The sequence below is a fragment of the Molossus molossus genome, unplaced genomic scaffold, assembly GCF_014108415.1.
Source record: "Molossus molossus isolate mMolMol1 unplaced genomic scaffold, mMolMol1.p scaffold_m16_p_20, whole genome shotgun sequence".
Classification (NCBI taxonomy): domain Eukaryota; kingdom Metazoa; phylum Chordata; class Mammalia; order Chiroptera; family Molossidae; genus Molossus; species Molossus molossus.
Window position 1 is genome coordinate 27,013,352 of NW_023425356.1, and position 16,037 is coordinate 27,029,388.

Here is a 16,037-nt window from a genome sequence, read left to right on the forward strand (position 1 = left end):
AGGCGCAAAAAGACTGATCTCTAATGGCAGGTTCATTTCTCTGTGGGAGCTCCCTCAATACGATCCGTTGGTGAGATCTGAATGTCAGGTTCCCTCTGTGAACTGTCGCTAGCCGGTGGCTCCTACATCTGAGGTGAGATCGGAAATAACGGACCCCTGGTAGATTCTGCAACCCCATCTCTCTCCACTCCCGGGTTCCGGCCGACTCCCTCCCTCCTCCTGGTCGTCAAGTGGGCGGACCTCCCTCCTCGGCTTCTCCTAGATTGGCGGGGAGAGTTCACCAATGAGGAGCTCCGGGAGGCGGGCCCAGAACGCCACCAGTTTGAGGAAGACGGGCAGATCTCAAGTTGGCTGCGGCTTGGGCTTCGCGTGGGGGAGGGGAAGCAGGTAAGGCTCCGACCTGGTGGCTTTGACCTGGTTCCGTCCCATATTTCCCGAACTAGGGCGAGCTGCGAGATAGACAGACCAAGCTTTCCTGCAGTTTGTTGGACCAGCCGCCTTCTGGCTCCCTACCCTTTCTCTTCTGCGTTCCCATTGCTATATTGATGAACACCAGAAAACCGTAGTTTTCTTTTGCGCATAGGCGAGAGATATTAAAGCAGAAAGTGAGAAAGACTCACCCTCGCACTTCTGACTCTTTGTAATGGCATCAGCTTTCCTCGAATCTATAACATTATTTCCCTGTCTAAGAACCGGACAGACTTCTGCTATCAAGACTCAGGAGAAAGGTTACCAGTATTTCCTACCTGTAGCTTTCTTGGACCACCTTTTTTTTTTTTTTTCCAGAATTAATTGTTCCCCAGTCTGATGATAGCATTTTATGCATGCGTCTATTAGAGTACTTAGTGCACCCTCTCTCTTTAGTGTTTCTAGTCTTCTCAGAATATAAGGTATTGTAGGGCAAGTTCTAATACTTAATATACAATGCCCAATAAAAGTTAATTGAATGGAATTGATTGGGGATGCAGAATTTAAACTCCTAATGTAATTAGAGAACACCCAATAAAAGACAAAATAAAATATAATACAATATATAATTAAGGTCTCTTAAAATTAGTGGTTCAGTCCTGACCGGTTTGACTTAGCGGTTAGAGCGTGGGAGGTGGATCCAAGGGTCATGGGTTTGATTCCTGATCAAGGGCAGGTACCTGGGTTACAGATTTGATCACATTCCTGGTCGGGGTAGAGAGGCAACCAATCAATGTTTCTCTCTCTCTCTCTCTGTCCCTGCCACTCTATCTAAAAAAAAAAAAAAAAAAAAAAAAAAATCAGTGGAAAAATATCCTTGGGTGAAGATTAACAACAACAAAAATTAGTGGTTCATATTATAATTGTTCACACAGTTCAGAGAAGGGGGAAAGCTGGGAAGACTAGGATGGTAAGGAGAGGCTTTATGAATCACAGGGTCTCAAGTTTGGAAGAACTCTTAGAAATCATGTATTCATTCATTCATTTAACAAATATTTGTTGAACATCTACTATATGTCAGACAGTACTAGACAATGGGGATCATAATGGATCCTCTACTCTAGACATGCATCCTTCCTCTGGTAAACCATATTTAGTAAATTGTTATCCAGCTTTTATTTAATTGTCTTTAGTAAAAGAACTCCCTGTTTCACTTTGCGGGTCATTCCATTTTTTTATATTCTTCATTTAATGTCCAACAAATATTCTAAACAAATATATAACTGAACAAAATGCATTCCACACTTCCATTGTAAAAGAGGGACAGCTGCCCTAGTGTGTCTGGCATGTAGTAGATACTCAGTATTTGTTGTAGGAATGAATGCATGCTTTCTAAGCATTCTAACAAACTTGATACCTTGTTATTCATACATCCCCTCACCACCCCAGACCTCCTAGTTTTCTCCTTTCCCTGGACTGTGGGAACAATTATATTATGAATCTCTAATTTAAGAGATTAGTATGTACCCCCCCCCTTTTTTTTTAGAGAGTGGAAGGGAGGGATGGGAGGGAGAAACATCAATGTGAGAGAGACAAATCAATTGTATGCCTCCTGCATGTGCCCTGACTGGGGCTGTGAAGCAAACCTGCAACATAGGTATGTGCCCTTGACCAGGAATCCAACCCACGACCCTTCTGTGCACAGGCTGTTGCTCCAACCACTGAGCCACACAGGCCAGGGCATGTACCCTTAATATGATGTGATGAAATGGTACTTTACTTCTGTGATTCTCCTCCCCCAAACCCATAACACCAGTTTAATCAAGAGAAGAACATCAGACAAATTCTTGCAGAGGAGCATCCTATCATGTACCTGATCATCCTCTTCAAAACTGTCAAGGTCATCACAAACAAGGAAGGTCTGAGAAACTGTGAATTTTAAATTGCTACTCAAGTTGTTTTTTTGTTTTTTAAATAGATTTTATTTTATTTTTTTCCAATTTTTATTAATTTATTTTTTGTTATAGATGTTTCTCCTCCCCCCCCCCCGAGACTCTCCTCCCCATCCCACCCTAGATTTTATTTTATTTATTTTTTTGTGTTTTTTTTTTATCCTCACCCGAGGACATTTTTTGATATTTTGTTCAGAGAGAGAGAGAGAAGAGAGAAACATCGATGTGAAAGGGACACATCGAGTGGCTGCCACCCACACAACCCAACCAGGGCCAGGGACAGACTGCAACTGAGGTCCGTACCCCTAGCGGGAACCGAACCCGGGTCTCTCCGGACCGCAGGCCGACACTCTAACTGCTGAGCCAAACTGGCCAGGGCCTAGATTTTATTTTTAAAAACAATGTTAGCCCTGGCCAGTTTGGCTCAGCGGTTAGAGCATTGGCTATGGACCAAAGAGTTGTGGGTTTGACTCCTGTCAAGGGCATGTACCTTGGTTGCCTTTGGATGCTTGGCCCCGGCTCTGGTCGGGGTCCTGCAGGAGGCAGCCAGTCGAAGTGTCTCTCTCACATTGATGTTTTTCTCTCTCTCTATCTCTCCTTCCTTCCTACTCTATCTGAAAATCAATGGAAAAATATCCTTGGGTGAGGATTAAAAAAACAAAACAAAAATAATTTTAGATTTACAGAAAAACTGAAGAAATAGTACAGAAAGTTCCTATATGCCCAGGCACACAGTTTCCCCTATTATTAGCGTCATATATTAGTATGGCACATAGTTAGAATTAGGAAACCATACTGATATATTATAATTATTTAAAATCATATTTGATTTATATTTCCTTGGTTTTACCTACTGCTCTTTTTCTGTTCCAGGATTCCATCCACTATACTACATTACATTTAGTTGTCATGGCCCTATTTTGTGTGTGTGTGTGTGTGTGTGTGTGTACATGTATATGTATGTATACATATGGACATGAAATTAAAAGAACATTAATATTAAAATATTAATAATGGTTATTACTATATGATGGTCATCATGAAATAATAGGTATTTTTCTTTATACCTTTATGTGTTTCCAAGTTTTCTAGAATAAATGCATATTACTTGTATAATCAGAAAACAGAAGGGGTAGTGTTCTTTATTTTTAACAATGCTACCACTAGGACAGCTCTCCCCTTTTTACAGTGGAAGGGTGACCTTCCTTGTTTTTGGTGACTGGTGGTGGTAAAGGGTACTGGTCAGGTATAAGATAGGATGCTCCTCTGCTGGAATTTGTCTGAGTTTTCTCGTGATAAGACTGGGGTTATGGATTTGAGTGAGAGGGATCACAGAGGTAAAGTGGTAAAGTGCCATTTTCATCACTGCAGTATTAAGGGTACATGTTAATGACATGATTTAATATTATTGAAATTGACCTTGGTCATCTGAGTGAAGTAGTGTTCGTCCAGTTTCTCCAGTGTAAAAAAAAAATATATATATATATATTTATTTATCCTTACCCAAGGAAATTTTTTCCATTTATCTTCAGACAGAGTGGGAGGGGAGAGAGAGAAAGGGAGATAGAGAAACATCAGTGTGAGAGAGACCCATCGATTGGCTGCCTCCCACACGACCCTGACCAGGGCCGGGGATGATCTGCAACCGAGGTACATGCCCTTGACTGAAATCCAACCCGCGGCTCTTTGGTCCATGGGCCGATGCTCTAACCACTGAGCAATCCAGCCAGGGCACTATCTCCCCCTTTAAAAAATTGTACATATTATACAAAATTCCCTATACACAGCCCACACTTAAGGAGAGGGGAGGTTTGCCCTCTGTCTTTAGGAGGGTCTACATAATGTATTTGGAATTCAGTATGAGAGATTTGTATTAATTTATTGAATCATTTATTTATAGTAGTATGGACTCATGGATATTTATTTTATACTTTTGGGCATGATCCAATGCTACTTTATTTTATTGTTCAAATTGTTCCAGCTTTGGCCATTGGTGCTCTTTCGTAGGACTCTTATACTCCTTTGACATAGCCCCGTTCTTGTGTGTTTTTGTTCCTGTTGCTTTAGCACTCCCTGACTTTCTGGTACTAGAAGATACTTCAGGCTCATCTTGTATGTTTCCTGCCTCAGTCCTAGAATCAGCCATTTCTCCTAGAAGCCTTGGTTCCTTTTATCCGAAAATGGTATTAGAGACCAAGATCTGGGTGCTAGATGTGTTCCTTGCTACTGGGGTATCATTTTTTTTCAAGTTTCATTTTCTTTTGGTGACTTTATTCCCCATCCTAGCTGCATCTGACTGTCCCCTCAAGCCTTATGATGACAAAGACGGAGTTCAGTTCAGGAGCAGGAGGAGCTTTCGATTCATCAGAGTTGATCACAGTGGAATGGGTTGCCATGGGGGAGAATGGACAAGCCTCTCTTGAGGAAAATGCCACCAGAGCAGAATAACTACACCTTTCAGAGTGGAGTACTATACCGGGAGGGGGTTTGGACTAGATAACTCTGTGGGTCCTTCCAGTTCTAAGTTCTGTACTTCCAAGTGGTGTTTTATTATTATTTTTTCTTTATTGACTTTTAGAGAGAGAGAGGAAGGAAGAGGGAGGGAGAGAGAGAGAGAAACATCAATGAGAGCCCTGGCCGGTTTGGCTCAGCAGTTAGAGCGTTGGCCTGCGGTCCGGAGAGACCTGGGTTCGGTTCCCGCTAAGGGCACGTACTTCGGTTGCAGTTTGTCCCTGGCCCTGGCAGCCACTCGATGTGTCCCTTTCACGTCGATGTTTCTCTCTCTCTCTCTCTCCCCCTCCCACTCTATCTGTACAAAAATTGGAAAAATGTCCTCAGGTGAAGATAAAAAAAAAAAAAAAAAGAAACATCAATGAGAGAGAGCATTGACTAGCCACCTCCTGCATGCCCAGCACTGGGGATTTGGCCCACAACCTGGGAATGTGCCCTGACTGGGAATCGAATTGGTGACCTCTTGGTGCATGGGTTGACGCTCAGCCACTGAGCCACACTAGCCAGGGCCCAAGTGGTGTTTTATTTTTTTATATATATTTTTTCTTTAATTTTAGAGAGAGAGGAAGGGAGAGGGGGAGAGAGATAGCAACAATGAGAGAGAAGATTGACTAGCCACCTCCTGCATGCCCCCACACTGGGGATTTGGCCCACAACCTGGGCATGTGCCCTGACCAGGAATCAAACCGTCCACCTCTTGTGGATGGGTTGATGCTCAACCACTGAGCCACATTGGCCGGGCCCAAGTGGTGTTTTAAAAGATCAATTTTTCCCTGGCTGGTTTGGCTCAGTGATTAGAGTGTCTGCCTGCGGTCCAGAGGGACCCAGGTTCGGTTCCCGTTAAGGGCACGTACCTCAGTTGCAGTTTGTCCCTGGCCCTGGTTGGTCGTGCGGGTGGCAGCCACTCGATGTGTCCCTTTCACGTCGATGTTTCTCTCTCTCTCTCTCTCTTCCTCTCTCTCCCTCCCACTCTATCTGAACAAAAAATTAAAAAATGTCCTTGGGTGAGGATAAAAAAAAAAAAAGGTCAATTTGGCCCTGGCCAGTTTGGCTCAGCGGTTAGAGCAGCGGTTCTCAACCTGTGGGTCTCTACCCCTTTGGGAGTCGAATGACCCTTTCATAGGTGTCGAATAAGACATAACAGTAGCAAAATTACAGTTATGAATTAGTAACAAAAATAATTTTATGGTTGGGGGTCACCACAACAAGAGGAACTGTATTAAAGGGTCATGGCATTAGGAAGGTTGAGAATCACTGGGTTAGAGTGTTGGCTGTGAACCAGAGAGTCCCGGGTTCGGTTCCCCCTAAGGGCACATACCTCGGTTGCAGTTTGTTCCCGTCCCCAGGGGTCATGTGAGTGGCAGCCACTCAATGTGTCTCTCTCTCACATTGGTGTTTCTCTCTCTCTCTTCCTCCCTCTCTCCTCCCACTCTATCTGAAGATGATTGCAAGAATATCCTTGGGTGAGGATAAAAAAAACAAAAACAAAAGAAAAAAAAGAGATCAATTTGATTGTAATGGTTCGCCTTTCTTCTGCCCACCCCCACCCCACCACTGCTGACAGTGAGTGTGATGATTTATCCCTGTGCCCCCATCCCCCGTAGTGCCTGTCACACTGCTTTTTGCATGTATATAATTAATAAATGTTTTATTGAAATGCATTGAATTGGGGCTTGGTTGGGTTTGGAAAACCAGGGAGAGAGAGAGAATTAAAAGGTCATATGTAGATATGCAGATGGTGATCTAATCACTTTCCCCTTTGTGCTACCGTTACACTATATTGCAGTTATCTATTCTGTTGAGACCATGTCTCATCCCTGTTTATATTTCCATAAATGTCCTGCCTGGCACTATGCCTTCTCAACCAAAATGTATTGAGTTACACTGGCTTTTCAGGTCCCAGGGAAAAAGACTGAGTGTCTTATACCTCCCTAGCTTCCTATCCATTCTACTGTACTTTTTCTCTTTGTTTTTCTCTTTATCAGGTTTTTCTCACTGGATCTCTGAATACCCAGGTCCCCTCCACCATGGCCAGCCGGGGCCGGGGCCGGGGTCGGGGCCAGTTGACCTTCAACATGGAGGCCGTGGGCATTGGGAAGGGGGATGCTCTGCCCCCACCCACACTGCAGCCTTCTCCACTCTTCCCTGTGAGTGTCTGCCCTCCCTTCCCAAGCCTCCCAAGTGCCCCTGGCTGACTGTAATGATCCTGGATATCTTCTGGGCCATCATGAAACCATCCTATCTTGCTCCTGCCTATCTCTATGCACCTAGCTCACATGGGGTGTTTTCCTGGCAAGGAAGTGTCTACCCTTACTTCTCACAACCTAGCTCCCCAGCTTTCAAAATACTGTGTTGCTCCCCTCATTATCCTTTAACCCTTTGCTCAGTAGGAGCAAATTGGATTGAATTGGCGGATGACACCCTCCTGTATTGGTACTCCAGCATTTTCTCCCTGGACTGACCACTGCCCCTGTCTCCTTAGCCATTGGAGTTCCGCCCTGTGCCTCTGCCCTCAGGAGAGGAAGGAGAATATGTCCTGGCACTGAAGCAGGAGCTACGAGGGGCCATGAGGCAGCTCCCCTACTTCATCCGGCCAGCTGTCCCCAAGAGAGGTCAGTTGGAATAGGTGCCTGCCATAAGCAATGCCCTATACTCAGCACTGCTGGGGCCAGAGGTGCCGGAAGAGGCAGAGGAAACTCACTGTCTGACTGGGGAGATCACAGCACTTACCCCTGAATTTGAAATGCATGACAGTATCCATGGTTTATTTTGTGTTTCACAATAGTCTTAGGACAGTAGAAGGGTATTAAGATGCCCATTTCACACTTATAAATGGGGAGATGTGTTACAATTTTTAACAATCTGGATATTACAGGCACCAACCAGTCAGAAGGGGGGCGGTGCTAGGTCTCTGAGGTACCCTGCTAACTAAGTATTACCTTTTTGGCCAGTGGACCACGGAGAAGTCAGGGAGACCAGGCGGGACTGGAGAAGGGGGGGCCTTGGGAGGCTTGCAACAGTGGAGATTTACTGACTGCTGCGGAAGCCCAGCATTTCAGGGTATTGATAGCTGGTGCTTCCCTACGGAAACCTGAAGCCCAGGAGAGGGAAGACTTGTCTAAGGAGTAAAGGGAACATGGAAACCCTGGTTCTTGTTCTCTAGTACACTTTTTACTGCATCACACTACCTCTTGATATAGACATGTCTTTGGGTTAAGGGAGATAAGAAAAAAGTTGTAATCTAGGTGGCAAAGGGACTGGTTACAAGATTGCTGAAGGTCCTCATGAAGCTGACCCCTGGGCTCTGGGTTTGGGCTGGAGGAACAGACAATTCCTAAGTATTGAGAGGGCTGAGCCCTCAGGAACAACCCTGGTCTAGGCCTCTAAAAGGATAAAACTCTGACCCTTGGTCTCTGACCCCTCAGATGTGGAACGTTACTCAGACAAATACCAGATGTCAGGGCCGATTGACAATGCCATCGATTGGAACCCTGGTAGGTGATGGGTCCTTTCATTGACTACTACCCTTCTTTCAAATTTTTGAGATGCCTCAAGCCACCCCATTCACCTCCTTCTTTCTCCCCTCCACCTCATTCAGTATTTACAAACTGGACCCTTAGATGTGTTAGTAAACACTCTCAGGCTCTAGCTAAAAACCTGTTAAATAGCTCTCACTGCCCTGGAGGCATTCAAGCCACCATTTTGTTCCAAACCCCTTCTTTCCTCACCTTCATCCTGACCCGTATTCTCCTTTAAAATCAGTCATCATTCCCGCTATTCCCAGATTGGCGACGTCTACCCCGGGAGCTAAGGATCCGAGTGCGGAAGCTACAGAAGGAGCGTGAGTGTATTTGGGAAAAGAAGGGAAAAGAGAGTTTTTCTTCTTCCATTGGAGGGCCAAGGCCGTGCTTGCCTGCCCTCCCAGTTCCTACCCAAAGCGCCCAGTACAGTATTGTTGCTAGATGCCTTGGTGGCCACTTGAGGGCAGCAGAGTGACATGGTCTGCAGGAAGTTCACTTTTTGATCTTTTTTTCACCAGGGACCACCATTCTACTCCCCAAGAGGCCCCCTAAGACCATAGAAGATAAGGAGGAAACCATACAGAAACTAGAGGTAGGAGGAAATGTGCATAGAGACCACCTGGGCCCCAGATCCAGGCCCTCCTCTTTGGCCCATGTGTGCCTCATTTTTCCCTTCTTCCTATTCATCTTCTCCTAAGACCCTAGAGAAGGCCCTGGCTGGTGTAGCTCAATTGGTTGGGTGTCATCCTGTGCACCAAAAGGTTGCTGGTTCTATTCCTGGTCAGGGCACATTCTTGGGTTGAGAGTTCAAACCCCAGTTGGAGGTTGGGGGGTTGTGCAGGAGGTAGCAATCAATGTTCTGCTCTCAAATAGATGTTTCTCTGTCCCTCTCCCTTCCTCTCTCTCTAAAATTCAATAAAACATCTTTTAAAAACATAAAAGACCCTGGAGAAGAAGGAGGAAGAAGTAACTTCAGAGGAAGACGAGGAGAAGGAAGAAGAAGAGAAGGAAGAGGAAGAAGAAGAGGAGTATGATGAGGAAGAACACGAGGAGGTGAAGGAGACCTCCTGCCCCCCGCAGTTCCTCTCTCTTGGTTTCATTAGCTCTGAGGATCTCAACTCTGTTCACCAGGGATGGTCTCTTCAGAGGGCTGGAGATCCGAGGGAGACAGTGCCCCGAAACGGTGTCGCCCTCCGTTGTATCTGTCCGTAGGCTCTTCTAAAGAGCGAACTAGCCCTGGCCGGTTTGGCTCAGCGGTTAGAGCGTCGGCCTGCGGTACGGAGAGACCCGGGTTCGGTTCCCGCTAAGGGCACGTACTTCAGTTGCAGTTTGTCCCCGGCCCTGGTTGGTCGTGCGGGTGGCAGCCACTCGATGTGTCCCTTTCACGTCGATGTTTCTCTCTCTCTCTCTCCCTCCCACTCTATCTGTACAAAAAATGGAAAAATGTCCTCAGGTGAGGATTAAAAAAAAAAGAGCGAACTACAACTGGAAGGGCTTTCCAGGCCTGGAATGGTGTGACTGGGAGGGAAGGGACCTGGTACACAGGTAGGAAGGAGAATGTCAAAAGCATGCCTGACTTTTCTTTATTTTCTGTTACAGGAAACTGATTACATCATGTCATATTTCGACAATGGAGAGGACTTTGGGGGTGACAGTGATGACAATATGGATGAGGCTATATACTGAATAAGGACCCTAAACAACACCCTGGACCTTCATATCTTTCTGATTTAGGTTACAGAGAGTAACTGTCCCTATTATATGGTTTTGTGGACAAGCAAAGCGTTTGCTCAGTGTCCAGATAACCTGTTTGGTCCCTAAAGATAGAAATGGAGAATGGTGACAGACAGCTCTCTTTTCTGCTCTTCCCTTCCCTCTACCCTTGTGTCACTTCTGATGTCTGGGCAGAAGATCAATGTCTTAATTGTATGAAAGGGTTTCAGAAAAGAGGCTCAAAGAAGAACTGGAATAGTTAGATCTGAGACAGCTGTACACCTGCCCTCACCCATTTTTTATAATTCTTTGTGGAGATAATTGGGGGTGGGGGTAGTTAGGAGGACCAAGGCCAGTTTTACATTTTTAAATAAAATGTTTTTATCTGTCTCTCTGTTCAGGGTGAGGCCTGGTGGGAGGGGGCTGGAAGAATGAAAGGGGTGCCTCGCGGAGCCATTTTCCTTACTGTCAGAGCCCAGTGTGACACCCTGGGGGTTACAGCCTTCCTGTCCCTTGCCGCTCCCCTCCCGCGCCAAAGATGAGACACATGCTCCCAATCTAGCCTTGCTCGGGAATGTTCAGGAAACTCATCTGCGGGGTGCACAGAGTGAGTGGTAGAAACAGCTCAGGCCCTGAAGATCAGCTGACTTTCGAGCCTCTGGTCCTCAGGCTACAGGGACAGGATTGTGCCTGTTCATATGTGTGCACAGGGACACTGGCTCTCCCTTTCCCACACCTGACCTTGAGCTTGTCCTTGTTTACAGAGAATGATTGCGGCTATTTTTGTGAGGAGAGTCAAGAAAGCCAGGCGTGGGGAGGGAATAGAGAGGAGGTGCTGATTCTCCAGCATGCTCACCCTCTTCCAGGCCCTGGAGACCCCACTTTGAAAAATGTGTCTGTGCAGGTGGAACCCCCTGAATGTTCTGTTCTCCACTTCTAGAAGCCACTGTGTGGCTCACTGGCAGTTTCTCTTTTGGTACTTCCTCTGTGGAATTTAGTTAGTCTTTCTCATTTCCTTCTTTGGGTGGAAGGGATCGGCGGTGGTGTTGCTTTACAGGAACCAAGAAGGGTGGGGAGGAGGGGAGTGACTTAGGGACACACAGCTTAGAGAGACTCTTTCTCGCCCACATAGCTCTCCCTTGGGTGAGGTCACTTCCCTAGGCTCTGATTGGCTTCTGAGGAAGCCCTAGATGAGCTGATTGGTTCCAGCCACTCGACATGCAGCAGTCACAAGCCAGCTGCGTGTGCAGGATAAGGACTGAATAAGGAGCCAGGCACAGACAGCAACCCTACTGAACATATGAAAGCCCGAAAGATGGGATGCAGGAGAACCTTTAAGAAATTCTCTGCCCTGGCTCGATTGCTCAGTTGGGTAGAGCATCGTCCTGATATGCCAAGGTTGCGGGTTCCATCCCTATTCAGGGCACATATAAGAATCAACCAATGAATGCATAAATAAGTGGAACAACAAACCTACCTACCTCTCTCTCCCTCTCTCTCTCTCTCTCTCTCTCTCTCTCTCTCTCTCTCTTGTCGATAAATAAAAAAAGAAATTCCCCCAATATTATTCAGTCTGGCACACGGAATTCCCTACAGCATCAAGTGACAGAGACTGACAATATGTTAGATATTTCTGAGCCCTCTGTAAGGAATGAATAGTGGCTGTGACTCCACTGAGGGAAAGCCCCGTGGAAGCCTGGCATAGGTGCGGCAGTAGGTGTTACAGCAGAGGCAGCCAAGAGAACAGAGAAGGAAACTGGAATAGAAACAGAACATTCCGAGTTATTGAGCCATTTGAGATTAGTGTGTTTCCTTTTTAAGCTCTCTGAGGTGTTGTGAGTGGAGTGGGGTAGGGAGAAGACCAGCCACTGGGGTTTCCTAGTCACACTACAGCCTGTGATGTGGTTAGGGAGAAATCAACAAGAAAAAAAAAACTCTAAAAGACACTGGAAAATCTCCCTTTGCCTTTCTCTCCTACATACATGCGCCTATCAGTCCTAACCTGGTCAGCTACAGCTGTGCCTTTGTTGGGGTCACAGTCAGCCCCCTAAGTCCCACCTAAAACCAGCCTGGGAACTTAGAAGAACAGGAACAAAGAAGATTCTAGGCAAGAGACAGTAGAGGAGGACTGGAACACATCCCTGACCTCCCACCTCTATACACGCACATCCTTTGCCCATGAAATGAGGGAAAGGAGGACAAAGGTCAGAGTGGCCACATGGGATCAGCTGTATTGCCTCAAAGACAGTATCAGAAAGACCAGACTATTCTTGGACTCTTCTGTCTGGCTTCCTGCCGCTGCTGGCAGGTGACCTTGCTGAACAAAGCCAGAGAGACATGAGACCCAGCAGCTTCCCCAAATTCCGGAGCAGTTCCAGGCATGAGCTAAACTGTTTCCATTGACCTCTCCCCCACTTTCCATGGGCTCTATCAGGCAGGCTGAAGTTGAAGCTGAAGGCCCCGTAAACAGTCAGGGCTGCCATTTCTCTGGAGGACCAAAGGTTGAGGCCCTTCTTACAAACATGGAGGGAGGACCCACGTGGTGCTTGTTCAGCCATGTATCTTGCACTTGCTTATGTCGAACACGTTGCTCCCATGACCACAGCCTGGGCTGCAATGGCCTCAGGCAGGGTAGGTTCTCTGGCAAGAATCCCATCTTTTCCTACTGTATGTTACTAGCCTCCTCTTCCCCTCCCACTTCGGGAAGGGAGCTTGAGAGTGGGGTCTGCAAATTTAACTGCAGGGTCTCAAGTGGTTTGAAGGATAACTGGATGGGAGACCTGGATGCAACATGAAGTTTATTCTATTTATTTGTTTGTTTGTTTATTTTTAATCTTCACCTGAGGACATTTTCCCACTTTTGTTCAGATACAGTGGGAAGGAGAGAGAAGAACAGAGAGAAACATCGAGTGGCTGCCTCCTGCACGACCCCAGCCAGGGCCTAGGACAAATAGCAACCAAAGTATGTGCCCTTGACTGTTAGCTCTTAACTTCCATATTACTGCCCCAAGCCTCTTAAATCTTTTACTTTCATATTGCTGCCCCAAGCTTCTTACCATTTAACCTTGCCCAAAGCCTCTCATTCCAGGAAACCAAACCCATCACCCCAGTCAGGCAGAATGAATGATGGAACTACCCTAACCCACCCAAAACTGCACACGGTGGCTTGGTCGCTCGACAAGAAAAACAAGTTTCAGGAGACCCCAGGCCCGACCAATCAAAGATGACCACGTTTCCTTGGCTGAATGACCACCCCCCCAGCCCTAAGTTTAAAAATCCCTAGTCTGTACAAGAGGGTTGCTACTCTCCCCTTAGAGAGTCAATGTTTTTCTCTCTCTTCCTCCCACTCTATCTGAACAAAAAAATGGAAAAATGTCCTCGGGTGAGGATAAAAAAAAAAAAAAAATGAATGGAGGAAAATAATTGTCTTTCCTCACCAAACGAAAGGTGTCCTGGCTGGGGTCATGCAGGAGGCAGCCACTCGATGTTTCTCTCTGTTCTTCTCTCTCCTTCCCACTGTATCTGAACAAAAGTGGGAAAATGTCCTCAGAGCACGTGCTCGGGGTTGTGGTTTGATCCCCAGTGTGGGGCGTGCAGTTGATGTTTCCCTCATCATCGATGTTTCTATCTCTCTCTTCCTCTCTCTGAAATCAATAAAAATATATTTTAAAAATAAAATAAAATAGGCCCTGGCCAGTTTGGCACAGGGGTTAGAGCGTCGGCCCATGGACCAATGAGTCATGGGTTTGATTCTGGTCAATGTAAGAACGAGGCGAACGAGGCGGTGCAGGGTCTCCAGAAGTGCAGGTTTATTGGGAATTAGCCTGCCGGACTACCTCTAAGGAGAGGAATCAAACCGGGGACCTCCTGATACATAGTTCGATGTTCAACCCCTGAGCCATACCAGCCGGGCTCAACATGAAGTTTAGAAGATTAGGAGTGGAGACCAAAGAAAATTAAAGAGTCTAATGTCAGAAAGGTAGGTGTCAAACACCTTTCGTTTAGTGAGGAAAAGACAATTATTTTCCTCCATTCATTTTTTTTTTTTTATCCTCACCCGAGGATATTTTCCCATTTTTTTGTTCAGATAGAGTAGGAGGGAGAGAGAGGAAGAGAGAGAGAGAGAAAAAAAAACATTGACGTGAAAGGGACACATCGAGTGGCTGCCACCCGCACAACCAACCAGGGCCGGGGACAAACTGCAACTGAGGTACGTGCCCTTAGGGGGAATCAAACCCAGTTCTCTCTGGACCGCAGGCCAACGCTCCAACCGCTGAGCCAAACTGGCCAGGACTCCTCCACTCATTTTTGCTGCTGTTTGAACTTTGAAAGGAAGGCAGGGTGGCTTGAAGCATAGGCTGGATAAGAACTAAGCCAAGGGAGCCCTGGCCACTTTGGGTCACTGGTTAGAGCGTCGGCCTGTGGTCCAGAGAGACCCTGGGTTCGGTTCCTGCTAAGGGCGTGTACCTCGGTTGCAGTTTGTCCCCGGCTATATCGATGTTTCTCTCTTTCTCTTCCTCTTCCTCCTATTCTATCTGAACAAAAGAATGGAAAAATGTCCTTGGGTGAGGATTTAAAAATAAATGAATAATAAAAACTGCTCTATGTTTGCATTTACTTAAAAAAAAAAAAAAAAAAAAAAAGAACTAAGCCAAGGGAGAGAAAGGGCTGTCATCTTAACTGGGCAAAGCACTGGTTTATGGTCCTAGCTTCACCACTCCATAGTTTTGTGTCCTTGGGAAAGTTGTCAAGTCTCCAAGCCTCAAATTCCTCATGTATTAAACAGAATTTGGATTAAATGTCCACTAGGAATCCTTCTAGCTGATGTTACTCCACCTACAAGAGTCCAAATGGTTCTGAGTACAAAGGTCAGGATGTGCCCAGCTTTTGCTGAACCCATTCCATCTGCTGGATTTTCCCATCTTATTTTCGGCTTGAGCAAGCTAAAGATAACTCAGGCATCCAGACGGTCCTTTCCAAGAACCTTCCTCAGCTCGAATAGCTGGAGGATCAGCAATTCCATTAACTAGCAAGGAAGAATACTACTGCAGAATTCAAGGTCACAAGCAAGGACTCAAATCAAGCAGGCCACCAAGAAATTTCTGACTGAGGAGGGAGCCAGTGAGGCAAGTCCTCTGTCTCCCCTTCTTTGTCATGTGTGGACAGAGGACAGAGAAGACAAATGAGACAGAGAGGAACGCCATCTCTCAGTCACCTAATCTGGCCAGACCAATGATAACCTCTCCTCCATTAACTTTTGCCAAAGTGAGACTCACTTTTTCCCCCCCTTTATTGATTCGAGAAAGAGAGAGAGAGAGAAACATCTATGAGAGAGGTCATTGACTGGCCGCCTCATGCATGCCCCCCTCTGGGGATCGGGCCCACAACCTGGCAAACTCTTGGTGCATGGGTCGACACTCAGCCACTGAGCCACACCAGCTGAACGAGACTCACTTAAAAAAATTTTTTATTAATTGATTTTTAGAGAGAGAGGAAAGGAGAGAGAGAGAAAAAAACATCGATTTGTTGTTGCACTTATTGCAACACTCATTAGTTGATTCTTTTTTTTATCCTCACCCGAGGACATTTTTTCATTTTTTGTTCACATAGAGTGGGAGGGAGAGAAAGAGAGAGAGAAACATTGACGTGAAAGGGACACATCAAGTGGCTGCCACCTGCATGAACCAACCAGGGCCAGGACAAACTGCAACCGAGGTATATGCCCTTAGCGGGAACCGAACCCGGGTCTCTCTGGACCTCAGGCCGACGCTCTAACCGCTGAGCCAAACTGGCCAAACCGGCCAAGGCATTGGTTGATTCATTTTTTTTTTTTTTTGCTGTTAAGTATTTATTAATATAAATTAACTGAATACATTTTTATTTCAACCTAGTAAAATTGATACTTAAAATTAAAACAACCTAAATATCCTGA

The 16,037-nt window shown here is 46.1% G+C and overlaps 1 protein-coding gene across 1 annotated transcript; it reads left to right on the forward strand.

The window, feature by feature from the left end:
* Positions 1-326: 326 nt before the first annotated feature.
* Positions 327-10,455, forward strand: POLR3GL (RNA polymerase III subunit GL). Its single transcript, XM_036272773.1, has 8 exons — positions 327-387; positions 6,857-7,018; positions 7,354-7,483; positions 8,297-8,365; positions 8,656-8,712; positions 8,911-8,984; positions 9,335-9,445; positions 9,992-10,455. Exons 2-8 carry the CDS (start codon positions 6,899-6,901, stop codon positions 10,076-10,078), a joined length of 648 nt encoding a protein of 215 aa, XP_036128666.1. The 5' UTR covers positions 327-387; positions 6,857-6,898; the 3' UTR covers positions 10,079-10,455.
* The last annotated feature ends 5,582 nt before the right edge of the window (positions 10,456-16,037 follow it).